Source organism: Molossus molossus, unplaced genomic scaffold (genome assembly GCF_014108415.1).
Source record: "Molossus molossus isolate mMolMol1 unplaced genomic scaffold, mMolMol1.p scaffold_m16_p_4, whole genome shotgun sequence".
Lineage (NCBI taxonomy): Eukaryota > Metazoa > Chordata > Mammalia > Chiroptera > Molossidae > Molossus > Molossus molossus.
This window is the reverse complement of record NW_023425377.1, coordinates 72,892,755-72,916,020: the sequence shown is the minus strand read 5'-3', so window position 1 is coordinate 72,916,020 and position 23,266 is coordinate 72,892,755. Positions and strand designations below refer to the sequence as shown.

The window sequence follows — 23,266 nt, the reverse complement described above, 5'->3', positions numbered from 1 at the left end:
CATAAAGCGAGGTGCCTTAGTGTCTGTGTTTGCAAGGAAAGATAACAGTTCCCTGGTGGACATGCAGCACTAGGTTTCAATGCCAATGTCCCTGTACTGGAGGAGTTCTGGCTGCGCTGGGCTCAGGCCTGTGTAACTCAGGCACTAGGGGGCGATGTCTTGCGGAGTGTCTGCCGTAAAGGGAGCTGCGGGTCAGGTGGGTGGGCCTACGCACTAAAACCACCAGGAAGACCTGTTCGCCCCGGCTGGCCCTGCCCTGCCCTTAAAGCCCCGTGTTACTCCGCCCTCACCTGTCCAGCTGTGATCTGTACCAGTCCTGGGAGTTATAGGACGGACTCAGGGAACCAGGAAACCTAGAAATGGTGAGTGTGCGGCCGGGAGCAGACGGGGAGGAGGGGCTGCTCCAGCCGCCCTGGCGGGACGTCTCCGCGGTCAGTCCGGAGTCGGCCGCCTCAAGGCCCCCGGGGGCTCCGCTCACTCCTCAGTCCCTCGGGCTCGCGGTGTGGGGGCTGCACCGCCAGCCGTGACCGGGGCGTCCAGTCCGTCCCTGCGCGCGAGGACTTCGGCCCGGAGCGTGTCTGCGCAGCTCTGCACCCCGTTCCCGCGTCTCCCCAGTCGGTGCGGCGACCACGGGAGGGTCTTTGGGGACAGTCATGACCGTGTCCCCGGGGTGCTTGCAAGGGAGGAGCTGTGGTCTGTGGGGTCCCGGTCCCTCCTTTCTCCCCAGAGGGAACCCGTGTTCTCCTGAGTTTTCTTGTTTGTGGAGCAGGGTCTCCAATCCACCACCTGTCCCCAGGCCTAGCGCTCCGACAGATGCCTGCGTTTGCAGCTCTCCCCCGAATCCCAAACGCCATCTTCCCTTCGGAGTCACTGCATCTCTATTAACTATTTGTTTTTGTGGTGCATTTCAAACTGTTAAAAAACAAAATTCAACTGAGTAAATTGAAGTTTTAATTGGCTTTATTCCCCATTCACGAATCTGGCAGCACCCCGTCGTATACATAGAATCTCAGAGGAGCTGTGCAAAATGGAAGGCGTTTACAGGCAGAAATTCAGTGGGAGTAAGAGATTATTAGCAAAAGAAAATAAAGGATTGTTTCAGGCAAAGTCACATTTTCTTAGGAGAAGGTCCAGCAGGAGTCTTATTAGGCAGATTAGTGTTGATCAGGAATTCCAGAGTGATTGTTTTAAAATTTTATTCCTGGGAGAGGTTGTAACTGCAGTTAAACACAAGCATGCACCCCTGAACCTGGGAAGTATATCCTTAGGCAATTTTGTTGTTTTCAATTCACTTACGATAGTGGACATAAAACGGGTCCGATGGTGCCTCTCGGCACAAAGCCAAAAAGTAGAGGCAAGGTTGACTCTTGCATGAGTGTTTATTAATCACATACCTGGCAACCTGAGAGTAGCAGGTATAGTATTTTGAAAAATTGCTCTGACATTTTATTTTAAATAATTATATAGGGTTATCGGGTGGGAAATAATCCAAAACTAGTGAGTTTCCAGGGTCTGTCTTTTTTTATTGTTCTTGTAAAGATTAGACCTGGAATGCTGTCTTTCTTTAGATAGGTTTTGTCTTTGATCTGGGCTTTGGGCTGCCTTATCTCTAGGGCCTGTTCTCCTTTTTATAACGTTTTTAGTTTCCCAGGGTCTGTAAGAAAATTTTTCCATGATGTCAAAACAGTTTAACACTTTTCAAACAGTTTAACCCGTTCCAGGAACCAGAGAATAGTCAGTATTTACAGAACAATGTGGAATGGTGGTATGGGTTAAAATTCCTATTGTTATATTTTTTACTGTAATTTTAAAAACATTTTTATGGATGTTAGGGCATTATAATTAAATTATTTTAGAAAATTAGAAAAAGTTAGGATTTAATCTAGTTTATAGGTGAAAATGAAATCTTATAGACAAATGAATTAGTTTAATATTTATAATTGTGTATTATAGATTTTATTAAAATATCTTTTAAAAATAATTTTTATTTTTATTAAAGAGTCAAATTAAGACAAACTTATTGTTTTAAGTTTAGTTTTAGTTTGACCTGACTGTATAAATATAGGGATAGTAATTAATTATATGGATTTTTAAAATTTGTTTTACTGGAATTTTCTGTCAGGGTAAAGAAGCCAAGCCCCACATAGTTGTCATTAGGCTTTGTGTAGCATTTATACATTTTGGTAAGTTTTTCAAATTTTTAAGTTTTCTAAAATGTTTTGAGGTGTTTTGTTTTTTTTTTAATTGTTATTTCCCAGAAAAGCAACTTTTGTTCCTTACCTGGAAAGATGGCCATAAACCTTATGAATAAGTAAGATATTAGGCTATTTTTCCTAGGGGCATTTATTGGCTTTAGAGTCCATTTTTATTTTTAAAGTTTTTGCTGACAGAGTCTAGGCATGTCTTTTTATTTATTTTTATTTTTTGCCCATTTTTATTTTTATTTATTTATTTTTCTGAGTATCACCTTTTTATTTTTTTTTCAATTTTTATTAATTTATCTTTGTTACAGATGTTTCTCCTTTTACCCCCTAGACACCCGCCTCCCCAGCCCGCCCCCGCCTCCCCAGCGTTGTTGTCTATGTCCATTAGTTACACATATAAGTTCTTTGGTTTATCTCATCCATCCTCCCCTCCCCCTCCTCTGAGGTTTGTCAGTCTGAACCGTACCCCTTTCTATGTCTTTGGGTCTATTTTTTTTTTTTTTTTTAATTTTTGTTACAGATGTTTCTCCTTTTCTCCCTACTGTTTCCCCCTCCCTCTCCCTCCCTGCCCTGTCCCCAGCTTTGTTATCCATTTCCATTGGTCATGCATACATGCATATAAACTCTATGGTTTATCTCTCCCCCACCACCCCCTCTTCGGGGGATTGTCAGTCTATGCCCCACTTCCACGTCTCTGGGACTACCTCATTCCTCAGACTGTTATGTTCATTATATTCCACAAATAAGTGAGATCATATGATACTTCTCTTTCTCTGTTTGGCTTGTTTCACTTAGGATGATTCCTTCCAGGTCCCTCCATGTAGTCTCAAAGGATAAGAGATCTTTCTTACAGTTGTGTAGTACTCCATTGTGTATATATACCACAGCTTTTTTTATCCATTCGTCTACTGATGGACACTTGGGCTGTTTCCAGAACTTAGCTATTGTAAATAGTGCTGCTGTGAAGATGGGGGTACATATATTCTTTCTGATTGGTGTTTCAGGCTTCTTAGGGTATATTCCTAGAAGTGGGATCACTGGGTCAAATGGAAGTTCAATTTTTTATTTTTTGAGGTAACACCATATTGTTTTCCATAGTGGCTGCACCACTCTGCATTCCCACCAGCACTGTACTAGAGTCCCCTTTTCTTCACACCCTCGCCAACACTTGTTGTTTGATGATTTGTTGATGGCGGCCATTCTGACAGGTGTGAGGTGATACTTCATTGTTGTTTTAATTTGCATCTCTCTGATGATTAGTGATGATGAGCATTTCTTCATTTGTCTCTTAGCCATTTGTATGTCCTGTTTGGAGAGGTGTCTATTTAGTTCCTCTGCCCATTTTTTAATTGGGTTCTTTGTCTTCCTTTTGTTGAGTTGTATGAGCACTCTCTATATATTGGAAATTAACCCCTTATCTGATATATCATTGGCAATGATATTCTCCCATACAGGGGGTAGCCTTTTCGTTTTGATGATTGTATCTTTGTGCAGAAACTTTTGAGTTTGATGTAGTCCCATGTGTTCATTTTCTCCTTTGTTTCTATTGCCTTAGGTGATGTATCAGTGAAAATTCTGCTGCGTATGATGTCTGAAATTTTGTTGCCTACAGTTTCTTCTAGGATTGTTATGGATTCATGAGTCACATTTAAGGCTTTTATGCATTTTGAGTTTATTCTTGTGTAGGGTATAAGTTGATGGTCTAGTTTCATTTTTCTGCATGTAGCTGTCCAATTTTCCCAACACCATTTATTAAAGAGGGTGCCCTTACTCCACTGTATGCTCTTGCCACCTTTGTCAAATATTAATTGAGCATATTGCCTTGGGTCCATTTCTGGGTTCTCTGTTCTGTTCCACTGGTCTATTTGGCTGTTCTTGTGCCAGTACCAGGCTGTTTTGATTACAGTGGCTTTGTAGTATAACCTAAAATCTGATAATGTGATCCCTCCAACTTTGTTCTTCTTTTTCAAGATTGCTATGGCTATTCGAGGTCTTTTTTGGTTCCATATGAACTTTTGAAGTACTTGTTCTAATTCTGTGCAGTATGCCGTTGGTATTTTGATGGGGATTGCATTGAATCTATAGATTGCTTTGGGTGATATGGACATTTTAATGATGTTAATTCTTTTAATCCATGAACAAGGTATGTGCTTCTACTTTTTTATATCTTCCTCTATTTCTTTTTTCAATGACCTGTAGTTTTCTGCAAACAGGTCCTTTATTTCTTTGGTTAAGTTTATTCCTAGGTATCTTAATTTTTTTTGACGCAATGGTAAATGGGATTGTTTTCTTAGTTTCTCTTTCTGTGAGTTCATCATTGGTGTATAAGAATGCCATTGAGCCCTGGCCAGTTTGGTTCAGCGGTTAGAGCATCCGCCTGCGGTCCGGAGAGACCCAGGTTCGGTTCCCGCTAAGGGCATGTACCTCGGTTGCAGTTTGTCCCTGGCCCTGGTTGGTCGTGCGGGTGGCAGCCACTCGATGTGTCCCTTTCACATCGATGTTTCCCTCTCTCTCTCTCTTCCTCTCTCTCCCTCCCACTCTATCTGTGCAAAAAATGGAAAAATGTCCTCGGGTGAGGATTAAAAAAAAAAAAAAAAAAGAATGCCATTGATTTCTTGATGTTAATTTTGTATTCTGCTACTTTGCCAAATTCATCTATTAAGTCTAGTAAATTTTAGATGGAGTCTTTGGGGTTTTCTACGTATAGTATCATGTCATCTGCAAATAATGGCAGTTTCACTTCCTCCTTTCCAATTTGGATCCCTTTTATTTTTTCTTCCTGTCTGATTGCTGTGGCTAAGACTTCCAGTAGTATGTTAAATAAGAGTGGTGAAAGTGGGCATCCTTGCCTTATTCCTGTTCTTAAGGGAAATACTTTTAGTTTTTGCCCATTGAGTATGATGTTGGCTGTAGGTCTTTCATATATGGCCTTTATTATGTCGAGATATGATCCCTCTATTCCCACATTGCTGAACGTTTTTTATCAGAAATGGATGCTGGATTTTGTCAAAGGCTTTTTCGGCATCTATTGATATGATCATGTGGTTTTTATTCTTCATTTTATTTATGTGGTGTGTCACGTTTATTGATTTGCAAATATTGTACCAGCCTTGCATCCCTGGGATGAACCCACTTGGTCATGGTGGATAATTTTTTTTGTGTATTGCTGGATCTGATTTGCTAGTATTTTGTTCAGGATTTTGGCGTCTGTGTTCATCAGGGATATTGGCCTGTAGTTTTCTTTGTTTGTAGTGTCTTTTTCTGGTTTTGGAATTAGAATTATGCTGGCTTCATAAAACGAAGCCTTCTTCTTGAATTTTTTGAAATTGTTTGTGGAGAATGGGTGTTAGTTCTTCTCTGAATGTTCGATAAAACTCCCCCATGAAGCCATCCCGGCCTGGGCTTTTGTTTGCTTGAAGAGTCTTGATTACATCTTCAATTTCTTCTGTTGTTATTGGTCTGTTCAAGTTTTCTGTCTCTTCCTGGTCCAGTTTTGGGAGACTATGTGTTTGTAGAAATCTGTCCATTTTGCTTAGATTGTCGAATTTGTTGCAATATAATTGTTCATAGTAGTTGTTAACGATCTTTGGATTTCTGTGGTGTCCGTTGTTACTTCTCCTCTTTCATTTCTGATTTTGTGTATTTGGGTTCTCTCTCTTTGTTTCTTGGTGAGTCCAGCAAAGGGTCCATCAATCTTGTTTATCTTTTCGAAAAACCACCTCTTTGTTTCATTGATCCTTTGAATTTATTTTTTGGTCTCTATGTCATTTATTTCTGCTCTGATCATTACTATTTCCTTCCTTCTACTTGCTCTGAAATTTTCTTTTTGTTTGCTCTCTAGTTCTTGAAGTTGTGAGGTTAGATAGTCTATTGGAGATTTTTCTTGTTTTGTGAGGTAGGCCTGTAGTGCTATGAACTTCTCTCTCAGAACTGCTTTTGCTGGATCCCATAGATTTTGTGTTGTTTTGTCTTCATTTTCATTGGTTTCCAGGAAGTTTCTGATTTCTTCCTTGATCTCCTCAGTGACCCATTCATTGTTTAATAATATGGTATTTAGCTTCCATGTGTTCAAATGTCTGTGTATGTTCTTCTTGCAATTGATTTCTAGTTTCATGCCATTGTTATCTGAGAAGATGCTTGATATGATTTCAGTCTTCTTGAACTTGTAGACAGTTTGTGCCCTAACATGTGGTCTATCTTTGAGAATGTCCCATGTGCACTTGAAAAGAATGTGAATTCTGTAGTTTTGGGGTGTAATTCTCTGTAGATATCTACTGAATCCATTTGGTCTAGTGCTTCATTTAGAGTTGCTATTTCCTTGCTAATTTTTTTGTCAAGAAGACCTATCCAGTGATGTCATTGGGGTGTTGAAGTCCCCTGCTATGATTGTATTGCTATCAATTTCTCCTTTGAAGTCCTCCAGAAAAATTTTAATATATTTTGGTGCTTCTTTATTGGGTGCATATATATTTATCAAGGTTATACCTTCCTGTTGGATAGATCCTTTCAATATTATGTAGTGGCCTTCTTTGTCTCTAGTTATGGCCTTCATTTTGAAATCTATTTTATCAGATATGAGTATTGCTACCCCAGCTTTTTTTCCCCTTTCCGTTTGGTTGGAAGATTTTTTTCCATTCCTTCACTTTCAACCTATGTGAGTCTTTTGTTGTGAAGTGGGTCTCTTGTAAACAACATATGGATGAGTCATGCTGTCTTTTTTTTTTTTTTTATCCTCACGCAGTACATTTTTCCATTTTTTGTTCAGATAGAGTGGGAGGGAAAGAGGGAGAGAGAGAGAGAAACATCGACGTGAAAGGGACACATCGAGTGGCTGCCATCCGCACAACCCAACCAGGGCCGGGGACAAACTGCAACCGAGGTACGTACCCTTAGCGGGAACTGAACCCGGGTCTCTCTGGACCACAGGCCGACGCTCTAACCGCTGAGCCAAACCGGCCAGGGCGAGTCATGCTTTCTTATCCAATCAGCTACTCTGTGTCTCTTTATGGGAGCATTCAATCCATTTACATTTAAGGTGATTATTGATATGTACTTATTTATTGCCATTTTTGTTTAGTGTGATTCTATTTTTCTTCCCATTTCTCCTGCTAATTACAGCCGTTCTTTTAACATTTCTTGCAGTGCTGGTTTGGTGCTAATGTATTCTCTTAGCCTTTTTTTTTTTGTCTGGGAAGCTCCTTATTTGACCTTCTATTTTGAATGATAGCCTTGGTGCGTAGAGTAGTCTTGGATTCAGATCCTTGTTTTTCATGACCTTGATTACTTCACGCCATTCCCTTCTGGCCTGTAGTGTTTCTTGTGAAAAGTCAGCTGAGAGCTTATGGGGTTTCCTTTGTAGGTAACCTGTTGCTTCTCTCTTGCTGCTTTTAGGATTATCTCTTTGTCTTTAATTTTTGGCACTTTGATTACTATGTGTCTTGGTGTGGGCCTGTTTGGGTTCTTCTTACTTGTGGCTCTTTGTGCTTCTTGAACTTGAATGCCTTCTTCCTTCACCAAATTAGGGAAGTTTTCTGTCACTATTTCTTTGAATATATTCTCTAAGTCTTGCTCATTTTCTTCCTCTTTGGGACTCCTATGATGCGAATATTATTACGTTTCCAGTTGTCCCACAGTTCTCTTAAGCTGTCTTCCTGTTTTTTAATTGTTTTCTCCTTTTGGTTTTCTGATTGTTTGAGTTTTTCTACCCTGTCTTGTAATTCACTGATCTGGTCCTCAGCTTCCTCTACTCTGCTTTTTAGACCTTCCAATGTGTTTTTCATTTCTGATATGTCATGCTTCATTTCTTCTTGGTGGTTTTTAATTTCCAACTGGTTGATTTTGAACATTTCTATGTCTTTACTCATGGTGCTCATATCCTTACACATGCTGTTGAGCTTCCTCAAGATCATGGCTCTGAATTCTAGTTCTGTTAACTTGCTTAACTGCACCTCATTTATCTCATCTTCGGTAGAGGTCTCTTGTTCTTTCATTTGGCTTTTGTTTCTGTTTTTCACCATTTTGGCTATCACAGTGCGCTTTGGATTCTGCCAAATTTTTCCTGTGGGTGTTGGTGTTCTGCTGTTTGTGGCTCCCTCTCCTGGGTTTTGATGAGGCAGGGAGGACCCACTTTAAACACCACTGTCAAGTCTTAACTTTCCTGGTTAGAGTTGCTAGCCCAAGGAATGGTCGTTATCCTCTAGCTTTTTTGCCTGGAGGCTATTAGTAGTGGTCACCTGAAGAACCTTGGTTTCTGAGTTGACTGAAAAACTTCCTCAGGTGCTCAGTGTAAGAGGATTTCCCGAGGGTGGGGCAGATCCTGGTTGTTAATGGGCCTTAATTAGCATTTCAATGGCCACCGGGTGGGGTTGAATCTCGGGGGGGGGGGGCTGCCGCCTCTCCTCAGGGCCCTGGGAAGGAGTAAGATGTCCACTGTCCTGAGTCGCTGCACTCAGCAAAAGCTCTGAGCACCCTCCATTTTGGCACTGTGATAGCCAAAATGGTGAAAAACAGAAACAAAAGCCAAATGAAAGAACAGGAGACCTCTACCGAAGATGAGATAAATGAGGTGCAGTTAAGCAAGTTAACAGAACTAGAATTCAGTTCCAGTCCAGTCTGCCTTCCCTCTGCCGGAGCCCAAGGTGATTGGCTGCTGCTGCCAATTTAGCTTCTGTCCGGACTCTGCGTTGTGGAGTCACCTGGGACTTTAACTCGAGGGCACTGCTCCCAGCTAAGGGCGGCGGAGGTTGCGGCACCAGCTGAGGGCATAGCACCCAGCCGAGGTCACAGGTCTGGGTCTATTTTATTCATCAGCTTATTTTGTTCATTATAGTCCACAAATAAGTGAGATCATGTGGTATTTGTCTTTCTCTGATTGGCTTATTTCGCTTAGCATGACACTCTCCAGGTCCCTCCATGTTGTCTCAAAGGATAAGAGATCTCTCTTATAGCTGCATAGTGTTCCATTGTGTACCAGTTTTTTTGTTGTTGGTATGTGCCCCTCGCAGGAACTGAACCCAGGACTCTCTGGTCTACAGGCCAATGCTTCAACCGCTGAGCCAAACTGGCCAGAGCTTTTTTATCCACTCAGCCATTAATGGACACGTGGGCTGTTTCCAGATCTTAGCTATTGTAAATAGAGCTGCTATGAACATAGGGGTACATATATTCTTTCTGATCGGTGTTTCAGGCTAGGCATGTCTTTTTAAAATATGACATTCCAGTCAAAGTTTTGGTTAATAAAACTATAATTGGAAACTGGCTTTCTTTAAAAAATATATACGTTTTATTGATTTTTTTTTTTTTAGAGGGAGAGAGAAACATCGATGTGGTAGAGATACATCCATTGGCTGCCTCCTACACACCCCCTATTGGGGATCGAACCCCAAATCCAGGCATGTGCCCTGCCAGGCAATGGAACTGGGACCTCTCAGTCCATGGGAGAACGCTCAGTCCACTGAACCACACTGGAAACTGGCTTTGTGTGTCCTGTCATGAAGAAATTATCATCTTATTGGATTTATGTAAATAAATATAATGTCATGAAAATAATGATGTTTATCTATTAAAAGTTTTCATGTTTTGGAGGGATTAAGTAGAGAGAAAAATATAAATGTTTTGATATTGTTTATTAAGGTATACTTTAAAGTTTAAGTTTTTATGTCTAGAAAATAAAAAGATAAACATCAGTATTATTTTAATAAAGTTAAACTACAATTACTTTCATTTTAGTCTTATAATACTTGTTTATTCTGAATATTTGTTAGTATTTCTATGAACTTAGTTATATTTTAGAGTTTTGTAAATTTTTATTTTAAAGGTATGATCTGAAAATTTATTTTCAGAAATTTATATGTTAGAGTAAGTAAGAAGATGTAATGTTTTTGCAAAGGTATCAGAGTAAAACAATGACTTTTTAAATGACAAAAAAATACTTAAAGTGACATGGTTATAGATCTGATTATAGTGCAACTGACAAAGGAATTTGTTTATTTTGTAACAATATTTTAAGATGATAAGAATTATAAATGAAAGTATTTTAGACTAAGACATTAAATAATTTGTTCCCCATTGTCAGTTGTACCAGGGATTCCTGTGGGAAAATTATAAATGGTTTTGAAAAATCAAAGTGTTTCCTAGCTTTTTTATTTGATATTAAAATTATTCCTTAATTTTATTGTTTATGTGTTTTAAAAATATTTTTTATTTTTGAGTATTTTTATTTTAATTTATTTAAAAATTTATTTTTATTAAAACATTTTTTTTATCCTCATTCAAGGACATTTTTTTTTTTTTTCATTTTTCTTCAGATAGAGTGGGAGTGGGGGGGAGGGGAGAAACATCAATGCAAGAGAGACACATGGACTGGTTGCCACCCACACAACCCCAACTGGGGCCAGGTACAAACCACAACCAAGGTACATGCCCCTTGCGGGAACCGAACCCAGTACTCTCTGGTCTGAGGGCCAACGCTCTAACTGCTGAGCCAAACCGGCCAGGGCTTAAAACATTTTTAAAGTATGTTTTCATTGATTTCTTTAGAGAGGAAGGGAGAGAGAGATAGAAACATCGATCAGCTGCCTCCTGCAAGCCCCCTAATGGGGTTCGAGCCCACAAGCCAAGCATGTGCCCTGACTGGGAATCGAACTGGGACGTCTCAGTCCATGGACAATGCTCAATCCACTGAGCCACACCAGCCGGACTACTTTTATTTATTTATCTTTAATATTTTTTCTTTATTGATTTTTGAGAGAGAGGAAGGGAGAGGGAGAAAGAGATAGAAACATCAATAAGAGAGAACATCTACTGGCCACCTTCTGCATGCCCCCCACTGGGGATTTGGCCCACAACCTGGGCATGTGCCCTGACCAGAAATAGAACTGGTGACCTGCTGATGCATAGTTCGATGCTGAACCAGTGAGCCACACTGGCAGGGCTACTTTTTTTTTAAAATACAATTTTATAAATTATATAATTAAAAGAATTTGTATAGATTTTTTGTGATATGTATGAATTTTTTGTGATTTATATGGACCTTTTGTGATTTATATAAATTTTTTGCAATTTTTCTAGTCCCTTTTAATTTGTTTTTTGAGTTTATATAGAAATAATTTTAGAATAATTATTTTTTAAATATTGTTAAATATATTTTTTACTTAAAATTATATATATTTAGCTTATTAGAATTATTAATTTTTAGTGACAACTAAAAGTAAGTAGTATTTTTTAGATTGGCAAATTTATGAGCTTATTATCTTTATTGTTGAGAGTATTACAGATGTCCCTCTTTTTTTTCCCCATTGCCACCCTCTGCCCAGCTCTTGCCCAACCCCAGGCCTTCACCACCCTATTGTCTATGTCCATGGACAATGCATATAAATTCTTTGGTTAATCTCTTCTCAACCTACTTCCCTCTGAGATTCATCAGTCTGTTCCATGTTTCCATGCCTCTGGTTCTATTTCATTCATGAGTTTATTTTGTTCATTAAATTCCACATGTAAGAGAGATCATGTGATATTTGTCTTTCTATGACTGTCTTGTTTTGCGTAGCATAAATAGTCTCCAGGTCCCTCCATGCTGTCTCAAAGGGTAATAGATCTTTCTTTTTTATAGCTGCATAGTGTTCCACTGTGTAAATGTACCACCGCTTTTTTTTTTTGAAATCCTCACCTGAGGATATTTTTCCATTTATCCTCAGATAGAGTGGGAGGAAGAGAGAGAGAGAGAGAGAGAGAGAGCAAAACATCGATGTGAGAGAGATACATGGATTGGTTGCCTTCTGTATGAGCCCGACCAGGGCCGGGGACCAAACTGCAACCGAGGCATGTACCCTTGATCAGAATTGAACCCATGACTCTTTGTTCTGTGAGCCAATGCTCTAACCACTGAGCAATCGTCCAGGCACCACAGTTTTTTTACCTGCTCATCAGCTGATGGGCACTTGGGCTGTTTCCAGATCTTAGCTTTTGTAAATAACTCCGCTACAAACATAGGGGTGCATATATTCTTTCTGGTTGGTGTTTTGGGATTCTTAGGCTATATTCCTAAAAGTGGATTTTTATTGGCAAATATATTTACATATTTTGTTGTTGTTAATCCTCATCTGAGGATATTTTCCATTGCATTTTAGATAAGAGTGGAAGGGAGGGAGGGAGGGAGAGAGCAAGAAACATTGATGTGAGAGGGACACATTGATCGGTTGCCTACTGACCTGGCCTGGGATTGAACCTGCAACCCAGGGACTGGGAATCGAACTTCAACCCTTCAGTGGGGGGCCAGCACTCAGCCACTGAGCCACACCTGCCAGAGCATAAATCGTTTCTTTTTTTAAAAATAATTTTATTTAATTTTTAGAGGGAGAGAGAGAGAAACATCAATGTGAGAAACATCGATCAGCTGCCCCCTGCACGCCCCCTACTGGGGATCGAGCCTGTAATCCCGGTATGTGCCCTGACCGGGAATCAAACTGGGACCTCTTCAGTCCATGGGATGACGCTCAATCCACTGAGCCACACCAGCTGGGCATGAATCATTTCTTTAGTGTGTTTAAAAGTGAGCTTTTAAATTATGTAGTGTCCTTGACTACTTTCTGGAGGCTAGAGAAGTGGGTGGAGATATCAGGCTTGGGCTTATTCCCAGGACTACATTCAGGCCCCCAGTGGCTTGAATGTAAAAGTGGGGAGTGCCCAGCCTCATGCTGATTCTGTAACCTGTGTAAGGTTACCTCTGCAGCTCTGGCCTTCCAGGCGGAGGACTTGGAGTGTCTAAAAGATTTATTTTCTCATAATTTTCTTTCTGAGTAGAATTTTTATGATGTAACAATATTAAACCTTGTGTATAACACATTTTATTTTTATTTACCAGATCTTTGGCAAAACAATTTCAGTCATTAATTTAAATTAACCTGTTAGTTAAAATACAACCTAATGGACTGATGGAACCAAGACCAAGTTGTTTGTTTCTAAACAAAAACAAAATCTAAGGCAAAGAAGCCCTGGCCGGTTTGGCTCAGCTGTTGGAGCATTGGCCTGCAGTCCGGAGAGACCCAGGTTCGGTTCCCGCTGAGGGCAGGTACCTCGGTTGCAGCCTGTCCCTGGCCCTGGTTGGGTTGTGCGGGTGGCAACCATTCGATGTGTCCCTTTAACATCGATGTTTCTCTCTCTTTCTCCCTCCCATTTTATCTGAACAAAAAATGGGAAAATGTCCTCGGGTGAGGATAAAAAAAAAAAAAAATCTAAGCAAAGAAACGGTTAAAATAAATGAATTACAGAATATCAATGATTAAAGTAAGTAGTCCCCAAAAGATAAGAAAAAAAGGAAAGCATTGGCAAATATGCATAAGTAGCCCAGTCTGCCAAGATTTGTCCTACTGGACTATCTTTTGGGACCTAGCTACCTGTACCCATGTTCAAATAAATTAAATCAGGTAATAAAAACATTTAAAAAATTTTAGATCAGTGTTTGTATGCACGTCTCTAGATAATATTGAAATTTAATGATAATTGAATTTTTATTTTAATAGATGTGAGGACAACTGTTAAAAGCTTATATAAACCTCTGAAAATTCAGTACATTTTAGGAGCTAAACTCAAAGCCCTATTGCATTATAATATACTACTTATTTCTGAAAATACCCCTGGGGTGAGATGTAGAGGAAGGACAAATTAGATGTCTATCCTCTAAGTTAGCAGGAGATTTGAAAATTTTTATTGTTTGGTTTACATTTCTGTACCTGTTATCATTTAAAGGAATTAAATCCTACAATCATTTCCTAAGTACAAAAGTTAAAAACAAAAAATTGTCAATGTAAGAAACATTCAAACCTGGGAAGAATTGTGTGAGTTTATTTAAGCCAAACTGTCAACAATTGTCAGAAAGCATAATCTCAATGTACAGAGATAATGATCCAAAGAATGTCAGTTTGGACCTCATTTTATATATTACAATTAAAAGAGAAGACATAAGTTACATGAAATCCATTGGTGATAGGTTAGGGGGTGGGAGAAAGCAAAGTAGGGAAATCCCTGGGATTGGATAAAAAATAAAATTATAAACACATACATCTTGCCCTGGCCAGTTTGGCTCAGCGGTTAGAGTGTCGGCCTGCGGTCCGGAGAGACCCGGGTTCGGTTCCCGCTAAGGGCACGTACTTCGGTTGCAGTTTGTCCCCGGCCCTGGTTGGTCGTGTGGGTGGCAGCCACAACATCTTTTACATAGGTGGGTACAGGCTAGTTAACAGTCAACAATTAACATGGTAAGGATAACAATGAGAGGATTTATGGTCTCTGCCCTGGTGTATTGGTTGTGCTCTGGGGGGTCTGGAAAAAGGGGAGTTACCCTGACCTTCCAAAGGAATGTTATCATAGATACCAAAGATAACAGACAGGCTCAGTTAAGGTTAAAATTGACTTTGGTCAGGGAAGATTCTAGCCTTGGACATGACTACCTGCCAAAACTGCTTTTAATTGAAAAGTTTTAATTTAAGACCATTCTTTGTGGTTACTTTAGGTCTTTTGAGTTTGCAAGGCCTCTATGTTAGGCCTTCCTTGAGCTTGCCAGGTGAGCATGTGGCCCCTTTTTGTCAACAGAATGTAAATTTCTGAATTTATTTTAAATAACTGCAACATAGAAACGTATAACTTAAGACTCACTGCCCACATATGCTGTTCCCTCTACCCCAAGTGCAGTTTTGATATTTATTTATTTATTTATTTATTTTTAATTGGTTTATTAGAGAGAAAGGAAGGGAGAGGGGGAGAGAGAGAGAAATATCAGTGGGAGAGTGAAACACCAATCAGCTGCCTCCTGCAACCCCCCACCAGGGATCTAGCCCACAACCCAGGCACCTTTCGGTACACTGGATGATACCCAAACAACTGAGCCACACTGACCAGGGCAGTTTTGATCATTTTTAGTAAACGTCCTAGTGTATACCAAGTCTAGCTGCCACCCTCTGGATGCTCACACCTTTGTGGTGGGGTGGGGTCTCAGGAAGTCCTCAGGATGAGACCAGCAGAGTTTATCAGCCCAAACAGACCAAGATTTGGCCCTGTGCAGGGAGGGCTCTGTAACTGTCATGCATGGCAGGGGAAAATGGCCCCTGTCCTAGAGCCACACAACTCAAGTCTGGCCCACATTCCACCAGGAGCCCCATCTTAGCAGGGTGGGGCCACCTAGAGTTGGAAGGGTGGGCCTAGGGTATCTCCCTAGATGGGGAGGTGCCCCTCAGGCTTGGGGGAAGGTGAGTGGACAGGCCCTCACCCCTGAGCCACAAAACAGTCTGTTCTGGATTCTGCCCAGACCTCAGTAGGGTAGAGCCACAAGGAGTTTTTAGGGTGGGGTTGTTTGGAGCCCAGAGAGTGGGACTAGGGGACCTCTCTTGAGGGGGAGGCACCAGTCAGGTTCACAGAAGCAGAGGGAGTGGCCCCTGCCCCAGAGCCACATACTTAGTCACTGACACCCCAAGTCTCCCCAGACCTCTACAGCCCACCCAGGGAGTTGACTCCTCAGCAGTGCACAAGCTCTGCAGGGCTGGGCAAGAGGGAGTCCAGAGGGTGGGGCTGTTGTGTTCCCTTACCTGATGTCCTATTGAGGGGAGTGCTCCACACAAGAAGGGTGGTGTCTGTGGTGTGGGATAGGGACTCGGAACAAGGATCCCGGTGACTGTCCCTTCAGCTCTCTCCCCAGAGCCACAAGCTCTGGTCTCCATAGTCTCTAGTCCCTTCCTTCCTCCACTGGAGCTGCCATTGAGATTTTTTGTGTTGGCTCTTTAAAAAGGTGCCTGTGTCGCTCTGGCCGGTTTGGCTCAGCAGTTAGAACATTGGCCCGTGGACCAAAGAGTCATGGTTTCGATTCCGGTCAAGGGCACGTACTTCGGTTGTGGTTTGGTCCCAAGCACTCGTCAGGGTTGTGTGGGAGGCAACCAGTGGATGTGTCTCCCTCACCTGAATGTTTCACTCTCCCCCTCCCCCTCTATCTGAAGATAAATGAAAAAATATCCTCGGGTGAGGATTTAAAAAAAAAGTGTCTCTGTCTCTAGCAGACTCCTGTCTCTGGTAGGAAGAATCCCTGATGATTTTCACAGCCAGATTTTTTTTTTAAATGTGTTTTTATTTTATTTTATTTTTTTAGAGAGGGAGGGAAAGAGAGAGAAACATGGATGTGAGAGAGAAACCAATTGGCTCCTTCCCGCCTGCCCCCTACTGGGGGTTGAGGATGCAGCCTGGGCATGTGACCTGTCTGGAATCAAACCTCTCAGTCTATGTGAGGACATTCAATCCGCTGAGCCACACCAGCTGTGCAACAGCCAGATGTTATGTGGGCGCTGCTTCCCTGCTCTGGTGCTCTGAGATAGGGAGATGGGTTTGGGGTTGAAACCCCATGCTCCTCAGGGGGAGCCTTGGTATCTTGAGATATCCTTCCAGCCACCCGTAAAGTGGGTCCAGACGTTTTTACATCTTTGCACTTCCTACCAGGATTGATGTGGTGTCCTCTGTTACTCCTTGGTTATAAGACTGCCCTTCAGCTAGTCTTCATTTGGTGATTCGGGTTGCTGCTGGTTTGGTCCTGGGAGGAGGTGCTTGTCACTTGCCCTACTCCGCTGCCATCTAGGTTCTCCTGGGCATTTCTGGAGCCTCCTGTTAGCAGCTGTATATAAAAACAGTTCGGAAGCACATTTTTCTTACCTACAGTTGTACTTGTAATAAGCAGTTGGAGTCTGCATTTTTTTGTTTGACTTCTGACACCTTGAGCCTCACTCCTCCCTTGTCCCTACGGCCCACACAGAGAAGCTGGTAAGAAAGCCTGGGCCTCTCTCCTCTAGAGCAGCAGTTGATTCCAGCCACAAAAGCCCTACCTGTGTGCAGGATTCTTGTCCAGAACCCATCTTCCAACCCCCCCATAATCACACTTCTGGCTCTGAAGCCTTTTCCCAGCTGCTCCAGAGGCCAGCCCCGCCCTCCTTTGAGACCTCTGTGAGTCATAAGCCTTTTCTTACTCTCTTGGTTCAGGTGTGAGGGGTGTGACACACCAACATCACTCTCATCCACACCTCTGCAGGTGACCAAAACACTTTGACCTTGCTGCCATGAACAGCACATCCCAACGTGACCACCCCTGTGGGTCTGTCCACTGTTTCTCAGACTTGCTCACTGTGGTTCCTGGGTGCCCGGAGCCGGTGCTGTGAGCTGTGCTGCCCCACGTGACATTGCCGAGCCCTCCAAGCCTCACTTCTGTGTACCAGAGAGGCAGTGTCTACATTTCTAGGCAACTGGCAGACAGAGTATGGTGGTGGGGCCGCCTTTGAAGCAGTCCTGGGTAGATGTCTTTGCCAGGATGTATATGTGTATTGGAGTGAAGCTGAGACAGGCTGGGTTGGCCCTGAATTACCCCAGGGATGGGGGTGGAAGAGGGTGACTACACCCTCTGCAAGAGGTAGGACAGTCAGGTGGTCGCTTCTGAACGGGCAGTTATTTAAAAAGAGAGAAAGAGAAGAGCAGGAAAGGCAGCCAGTCCACCCCTAATACCAGAGGGCTCTTCGGGACCCTTCAGTACCTCTGCTGCTGCTGCCGCTGTGTCTACTGCAACACCAATCCTGACCCTGGAGGCAAGGAAGCCACCCGTGGCCTCACTGTGCCACAGCCAAGGGATTAGTTCAAACCTGACTTCACTCCAGGGTCTTTAAAACTTATAAAGCAACCACTTGTCCTGGGGAGGCTCCTGGCCCTGATGGCTCTGATTTGAGGCCCTCTGGAGGAAAAACTATGTAAGTACCAGGGTAGAGAGGACACCCTCCCCGAAGTATATCCAGTGAACAGAAACTCAAAATAGAAGGACAAAAGGAATGAAGCTACACCACGACCACCAAAAGAAAGAAAGAAAAGAAAAGGAACAAATATCCAGAATTTGAACCAATTGAAAATTCAAACTAAATTTAAAAATTTACACAACAAAACAGGTAAAAGTACACTGCTTGGCGCCGGGGCCTCTCCAACACAGGTTCTGAATCAACGTTGCCATCTCTGTAATGCTCTTACTCACAAACCTTCATGCAGTTTCAGTACCAGGTCTCCAATTACAGTGACACCTGGGATCCCACTAAATTTAAGCCAGGTACCACTGGTGATCTTAGGTGGTGCTAAATGAATATAACATAGCGAATGAATACGACAGTGTTTCTCTTTAATTAGCGGAATTCTGGTCTTGCTTAAATTCTCCATCATCATAATATCTGCTGCTCTAAAATATCCCATACTGAGGAGGGAAACTCTGAACTAATGATTCATGAATTAAAATTAAATGAACTAGAGACCTCCGGTCAAGATGGTGGCATAGGTAAACGCGGTATCGCGTCCTCCCACAACCACATCAAAGTTACAACTAAACTACAGAAAAACCATCATTCAAAAGCGCCTGAAATCAAGCTGAACGGAAGTCCTACTACTACGGAATTAAAGAAGCAGCCACCTCGAGACGGGTAGGAGGGGCGGAGGTGGACAGGCTGGTCCCACACCCACGTGTGGTGGATAAAAATCAGGAGGACACCTCGGCTGGGAAGGTCCTCCCTGAGGACAGAGGGGGTCCCCGTCCACACCAGGCGCCCCGCTCAGGGTTGCAGTGCCAGGAAGAGAATTCCCCATCACTTCTGGCTGGAAAAACCAGCGGGAACTGAGGCTCAGGGAGGCTGAGGCGGCTGGAGCTCCAGGCAGCTCCTCTTAAAGTGCTCGCGCACAGACTTATCAGACTCACTCCCTCTAAGCTTGGAGGGGAGGCCGCTCGAGGGGTGCCAGGGACATACAGAGAAGAACTGAGCTGTTTTGTATTGGAGCGAGGGCTGGAGAGAGGGCTTTCGCTGGGACAAACATGCTGTAAGAGGCCTTTGTTCCTTTGGTGAGCCCTTCCCTGGGGCAGCAGACAGCCACCATATCTGAGACTCCAGCAACCTGGCTCATACTGGTTGCCCCGCCCTGGTTGATTCCCTGAGGCCCCGCCCCACCCAACTTTCAGGCCCACCCAAGCTGTTGCCAGTTGCATAACCATAGGATTGGCCTGTCTTGGATCCTGCTTCAGGTTTTCCTAAATTCTTTCAAACAAGCAGCATCGGGTCTCAGATAGCCCCATACCTCCCATTAAGTAATACACAGAAACAAACACAGGGAGGCAGCTAAAATGAAGAGACAAAGAAACAGGTCCCAAATGAAAGAACAAAACAAAACCCCAGGAAAAGAACTAAGCTAAATGGAGATAAGCAACTTAACAGATGCTGAGTTCAAAATACTGCTTATAAGGATGCTCAATGAACTTAGTGAGAACCTCAGTGAACTTAGTGAGGGCCTCAAGAGCATAAAAAGGGACCAGTCAGAAATGAAGGAGGCATTAACTGAAATAAAAAATAATTTACACAGATTCAATAGTAGAGTACATAAGTCCAAGAAGCAAACCATTGATTTGGAATATAAGGAAGCAGAAAACACCCAATCAGAACAGCAAAAAGAAAAAAGAATCCAAAAAAATGAGGATAGTGTAAGGAGCCTCTGGGACAACTTCAAGCATGCCAACATTCGCATCTTGGGGGTGCCAGAAGGAGAAGAGAGAGAACAAGAAAACGAAAACCTATTTGAAAAAATAATGGCAGAAAAGTTCCCCAACTTGGTGAAGGAAACAGACATACAAGTCCAGGAAGCACAGAGTCCCAAACAAGATGAACCCCAAGAGGCCCACACCAAGACACATCATCATCCAAATGCAAAAGGTTCAAGACAAAGACAGAATCTTAAAAGCAGCAAGACAAAAGCAGTTAGTTACCTACAAGGGAATTCCCATAAGACTGTCAGCTGATTTCTCAAAAGAAACTTTGCAGGCCAGAAGGGAGTGGCAAGAAATGTTCAGAGTGATGAAAAGCAAGAACCTACAACCAAGATTAATCTACCCTGCAAAGCTGTCATTTAGAATGGATGGCCATATAAAGAGTTTCCGAGACAAGAAAAAGTTAAAGGGGTTTGTCACCACCAAACCGTTATTATATGAAATGTTGAAGAGTCCTTTTGAAGAAAAAGATAAAATATATGAACAAACAAAATGGCAATGAATACATATATACTGACAATGGAATCTACAAACAAAATGAACAAGCAGAACAGAAACATTCTCATAGATACAGAAAACATTTTGTTGGTTGCCAGATGGAAGGGGGCGGGGGTTGGAGGAATAGGTGAAAAAGGTGAAGGGGTTAGGAAGAACAAATTGGTTGCTAGACTGACAAACCTCAAAGGGAAGGGAGGTTTGGGGGGTGGGAAGAAATAAACCAAAGAACTTATATGCATATATGCATAACCAATGGACACAGACAACAGTGTGGGAAAAGGCAGGAGGGGGACGGGTGTGTGGAGGAGGGGGTCAATGGGGGAAAAATGAGGAACATCTATAATACATTCAACAATAAAGATAAAAAAAATTAAATGAATGAATTTTCATGTACAAACTGATTTGATAAAGTGGGACCCCATGGGCCTAACTCTCCAAATAATTGAGTTCCTGTGGCCAGTGTAAGTGACTCAGGTACTTGAGGGACTGAAACCTGTACACAACACCTAGTTAGTGAAGGGTTGATTTTCCCCAATGCTTCTCCTTTGAACAGCTTGTTCTTAAACCAGAATAGAGTGGATCACAGTTGACTGTGAAGTCCTGCAAACTTGAGGCTGTGGTCACTCCAACAAACCTCTATTCCCAGTCCCCAACATTATGGAAATTATTGACTCCATCCACTCAGCAACTGGCAAATATTCTGCTGTCCCTGATACTAAGTCTGCTCTGCTCAGTGTCTATTTTAACAGGCTATCAGCTGCACTTGTTCTTCACCTCTGAAGGGAGATGATACACTTTGACTTGGTTATCCTCCTGGAACTTCAGCAGCTTTGCCCCCACCCCTACCCCCAATCATTGCAGGCAAGGTCTTAACTGCATGTGGTTTGTGCAAGAACACAGGCACATTACACTGAATGTGTCCTCTGAGGACATATAGGACACGCAAGTATTGAAAAAAGGAGCTGGCAAAAGTGGAATGACACGTTATGTAAGGCCCTGTCAACTTTGTTACATTTTTGGAAATTATTTGATAATTTGAGACTCACTCCATCCCTGACATGAAATAGCTGTTATCCCCATCAGCACGCACAAAATGTACTAATTTATTTTGTTGTTCCAAATTGTTTACAAATTATCCCACCGTGAATGGGCACTCCTATCACAAAGGCTGAAGACTCTCTTCAAATTGCCACACAACTGGGACTTTTGGTGGTGACCACAGATAATTCTTTTAAAAAATTTATATATATAAATTTTATGTGTATATGTGTATATACATATACATATATATATATATATATGTGTGTGTGTGTGTTTATTTTACAGATGTCCCCCAATTTCACCCCTCTTTGGCCCCCTCCTTACAGCCCCTGCCCCACCCCAGGCCTTCAACACCCTATTGTGTGTGTGCATTAGCTAAGCATATATGTATATGTTACTTGGTTAATCTCTTCCCCTCTCCCTACACCCCACCCCTCTGAGATATGTCAGTCTGTTCCATGCCCCCATGCCTCTAGACCTGTTTTATCAGTTTATTATGTTAATTAGATTCCACTTGTAAGTGAGATCATGTGATACTTGTCTTTCTCTGACTGCCTTATTTCACTCAGCACAATATTCTTCAGGTCCCTTCATGCTATCACAAAGGGAAAGAAATCCTTTTTTTACAGTTGCATGGTATTCCATTTTGTAAATGTACTACAGCTTTTTTATCCACTCATCTAATGATGGGCACTTGGGCTATTTCCAGATCTTAGCTATTGTAAATAATGATGCAATATCTTCTTTCTGATAGGCTTCTTAGGATATATTCCTAGAAGTGGGTTTGCTGGGTCTAATGGCAATTCCATTTTTAATTTTTTGAGGAAGTACTATATAATACTTGAACTAACTGAGTCACCCGGCCAGGGCTGTCCACTTTAAAATTGGATTGACCATTTATATGTCCTGTTAGGGAAGTGTCTATTCAGGTTCTTTGCTTTATTTATTAAGTCGTTACCGAAAGATATCTTTCCATTTGTTTTCAGACAGAGTGGGGGGGGGGGAGGGGAGAGGAGAGAGAGAGAGAGAGAGAGAGAGAGAAACAGATAAACATCGATGCGAGAGAGACACATTGATTGGTTGCCTCCTGCACGACCCTGACCAGGGCTGGGGACCAAACCACAACCAAGGTATGTGCCCTTGACCATAATTGAACCCATGACTCTTTGGTCTGTGAACTGACACTCCAACTGCTGAGCAAAACCTTTGCTTATTTTTTAATTGGATTGTGGTTTTTTGGTGTTTTTATAAATTCTGTAACAAATTTTGGGTATTAACCCCTTTTCAGATGTTTCATTGTTGAATATGTTCTCCCACTCAATTGGTTGCCTTTTCATTTTGTTAATGTTTCCTTTTTGTTTGATGTAGTCCTATTTGTTTATATTTTCTTTGCTTCCCTTGCCTGAGGAGATAAATCAGAAAAAATATTGCTACAGGAAATGTCCAAGATTAAAAAAAATTTTTTTTCTTTGTTGATTTTAGAGAGAGAGGAAGGGAGAGGGAGAGAGAGAAACATTGATGAGAGAGAACATCAACAGGCTGCCTTCTGCATGCCCCCATGGGGATCTGGCCCACAACCTGGGCATGTGCCCTGACCAGGACTCGAACCAGCGACCTCCTGGGGCATGGGTTGATGCTCAAACACTGAGCCACACCAGCCGGGCAAGAAATGTCCAAGATTTTACTGCCTATGTTTTCTTCTATGATTTTTACTGTTTTGAACCTTACATTTAAGTCTTTAATCCATTTGAGTTGATTCTTATGTATTTTGTAGAAAGTGGCCTAGTTTCTTTCTTTCTTTTCTTTTTTTTTTTGCATGTATCTGTCCCACTTTCCCAACACCATTTATTTGAATAGACTGTTATTACTTCATTGTATGCTCTTGCCTCCATTGTCAAATATCAGTTGACCATGAAGGAATGGGTTTATTTCTGGGCTCTCT

General features: G+C 42.0%; 1 protein-coding gene across 1 annotated transcript in view; it reads left to right on the top strand.

Annotated features, from left to right (window-relative positions):
* The first annotated feature begins 342 nt into the window (after positions 1-342).
* LOC118616160 (zinc finger protein 669-like) overlaps positions 343-23,266 on the top strand; it is a 29,325-nt gene continuing 6,401 nt past the window's right edge. Inside the window, exon 1 of the mRNA XM_036241576.1 lies at positions 343-362. Within this exon, the coding sequence (XP_036097469.1) occupies positions 360-362 (3 nt within the window). The 5' untranslated portion in view covers positions 343-359. The remainder of the gene's footprint in view (positions 363-23,266) is intronic.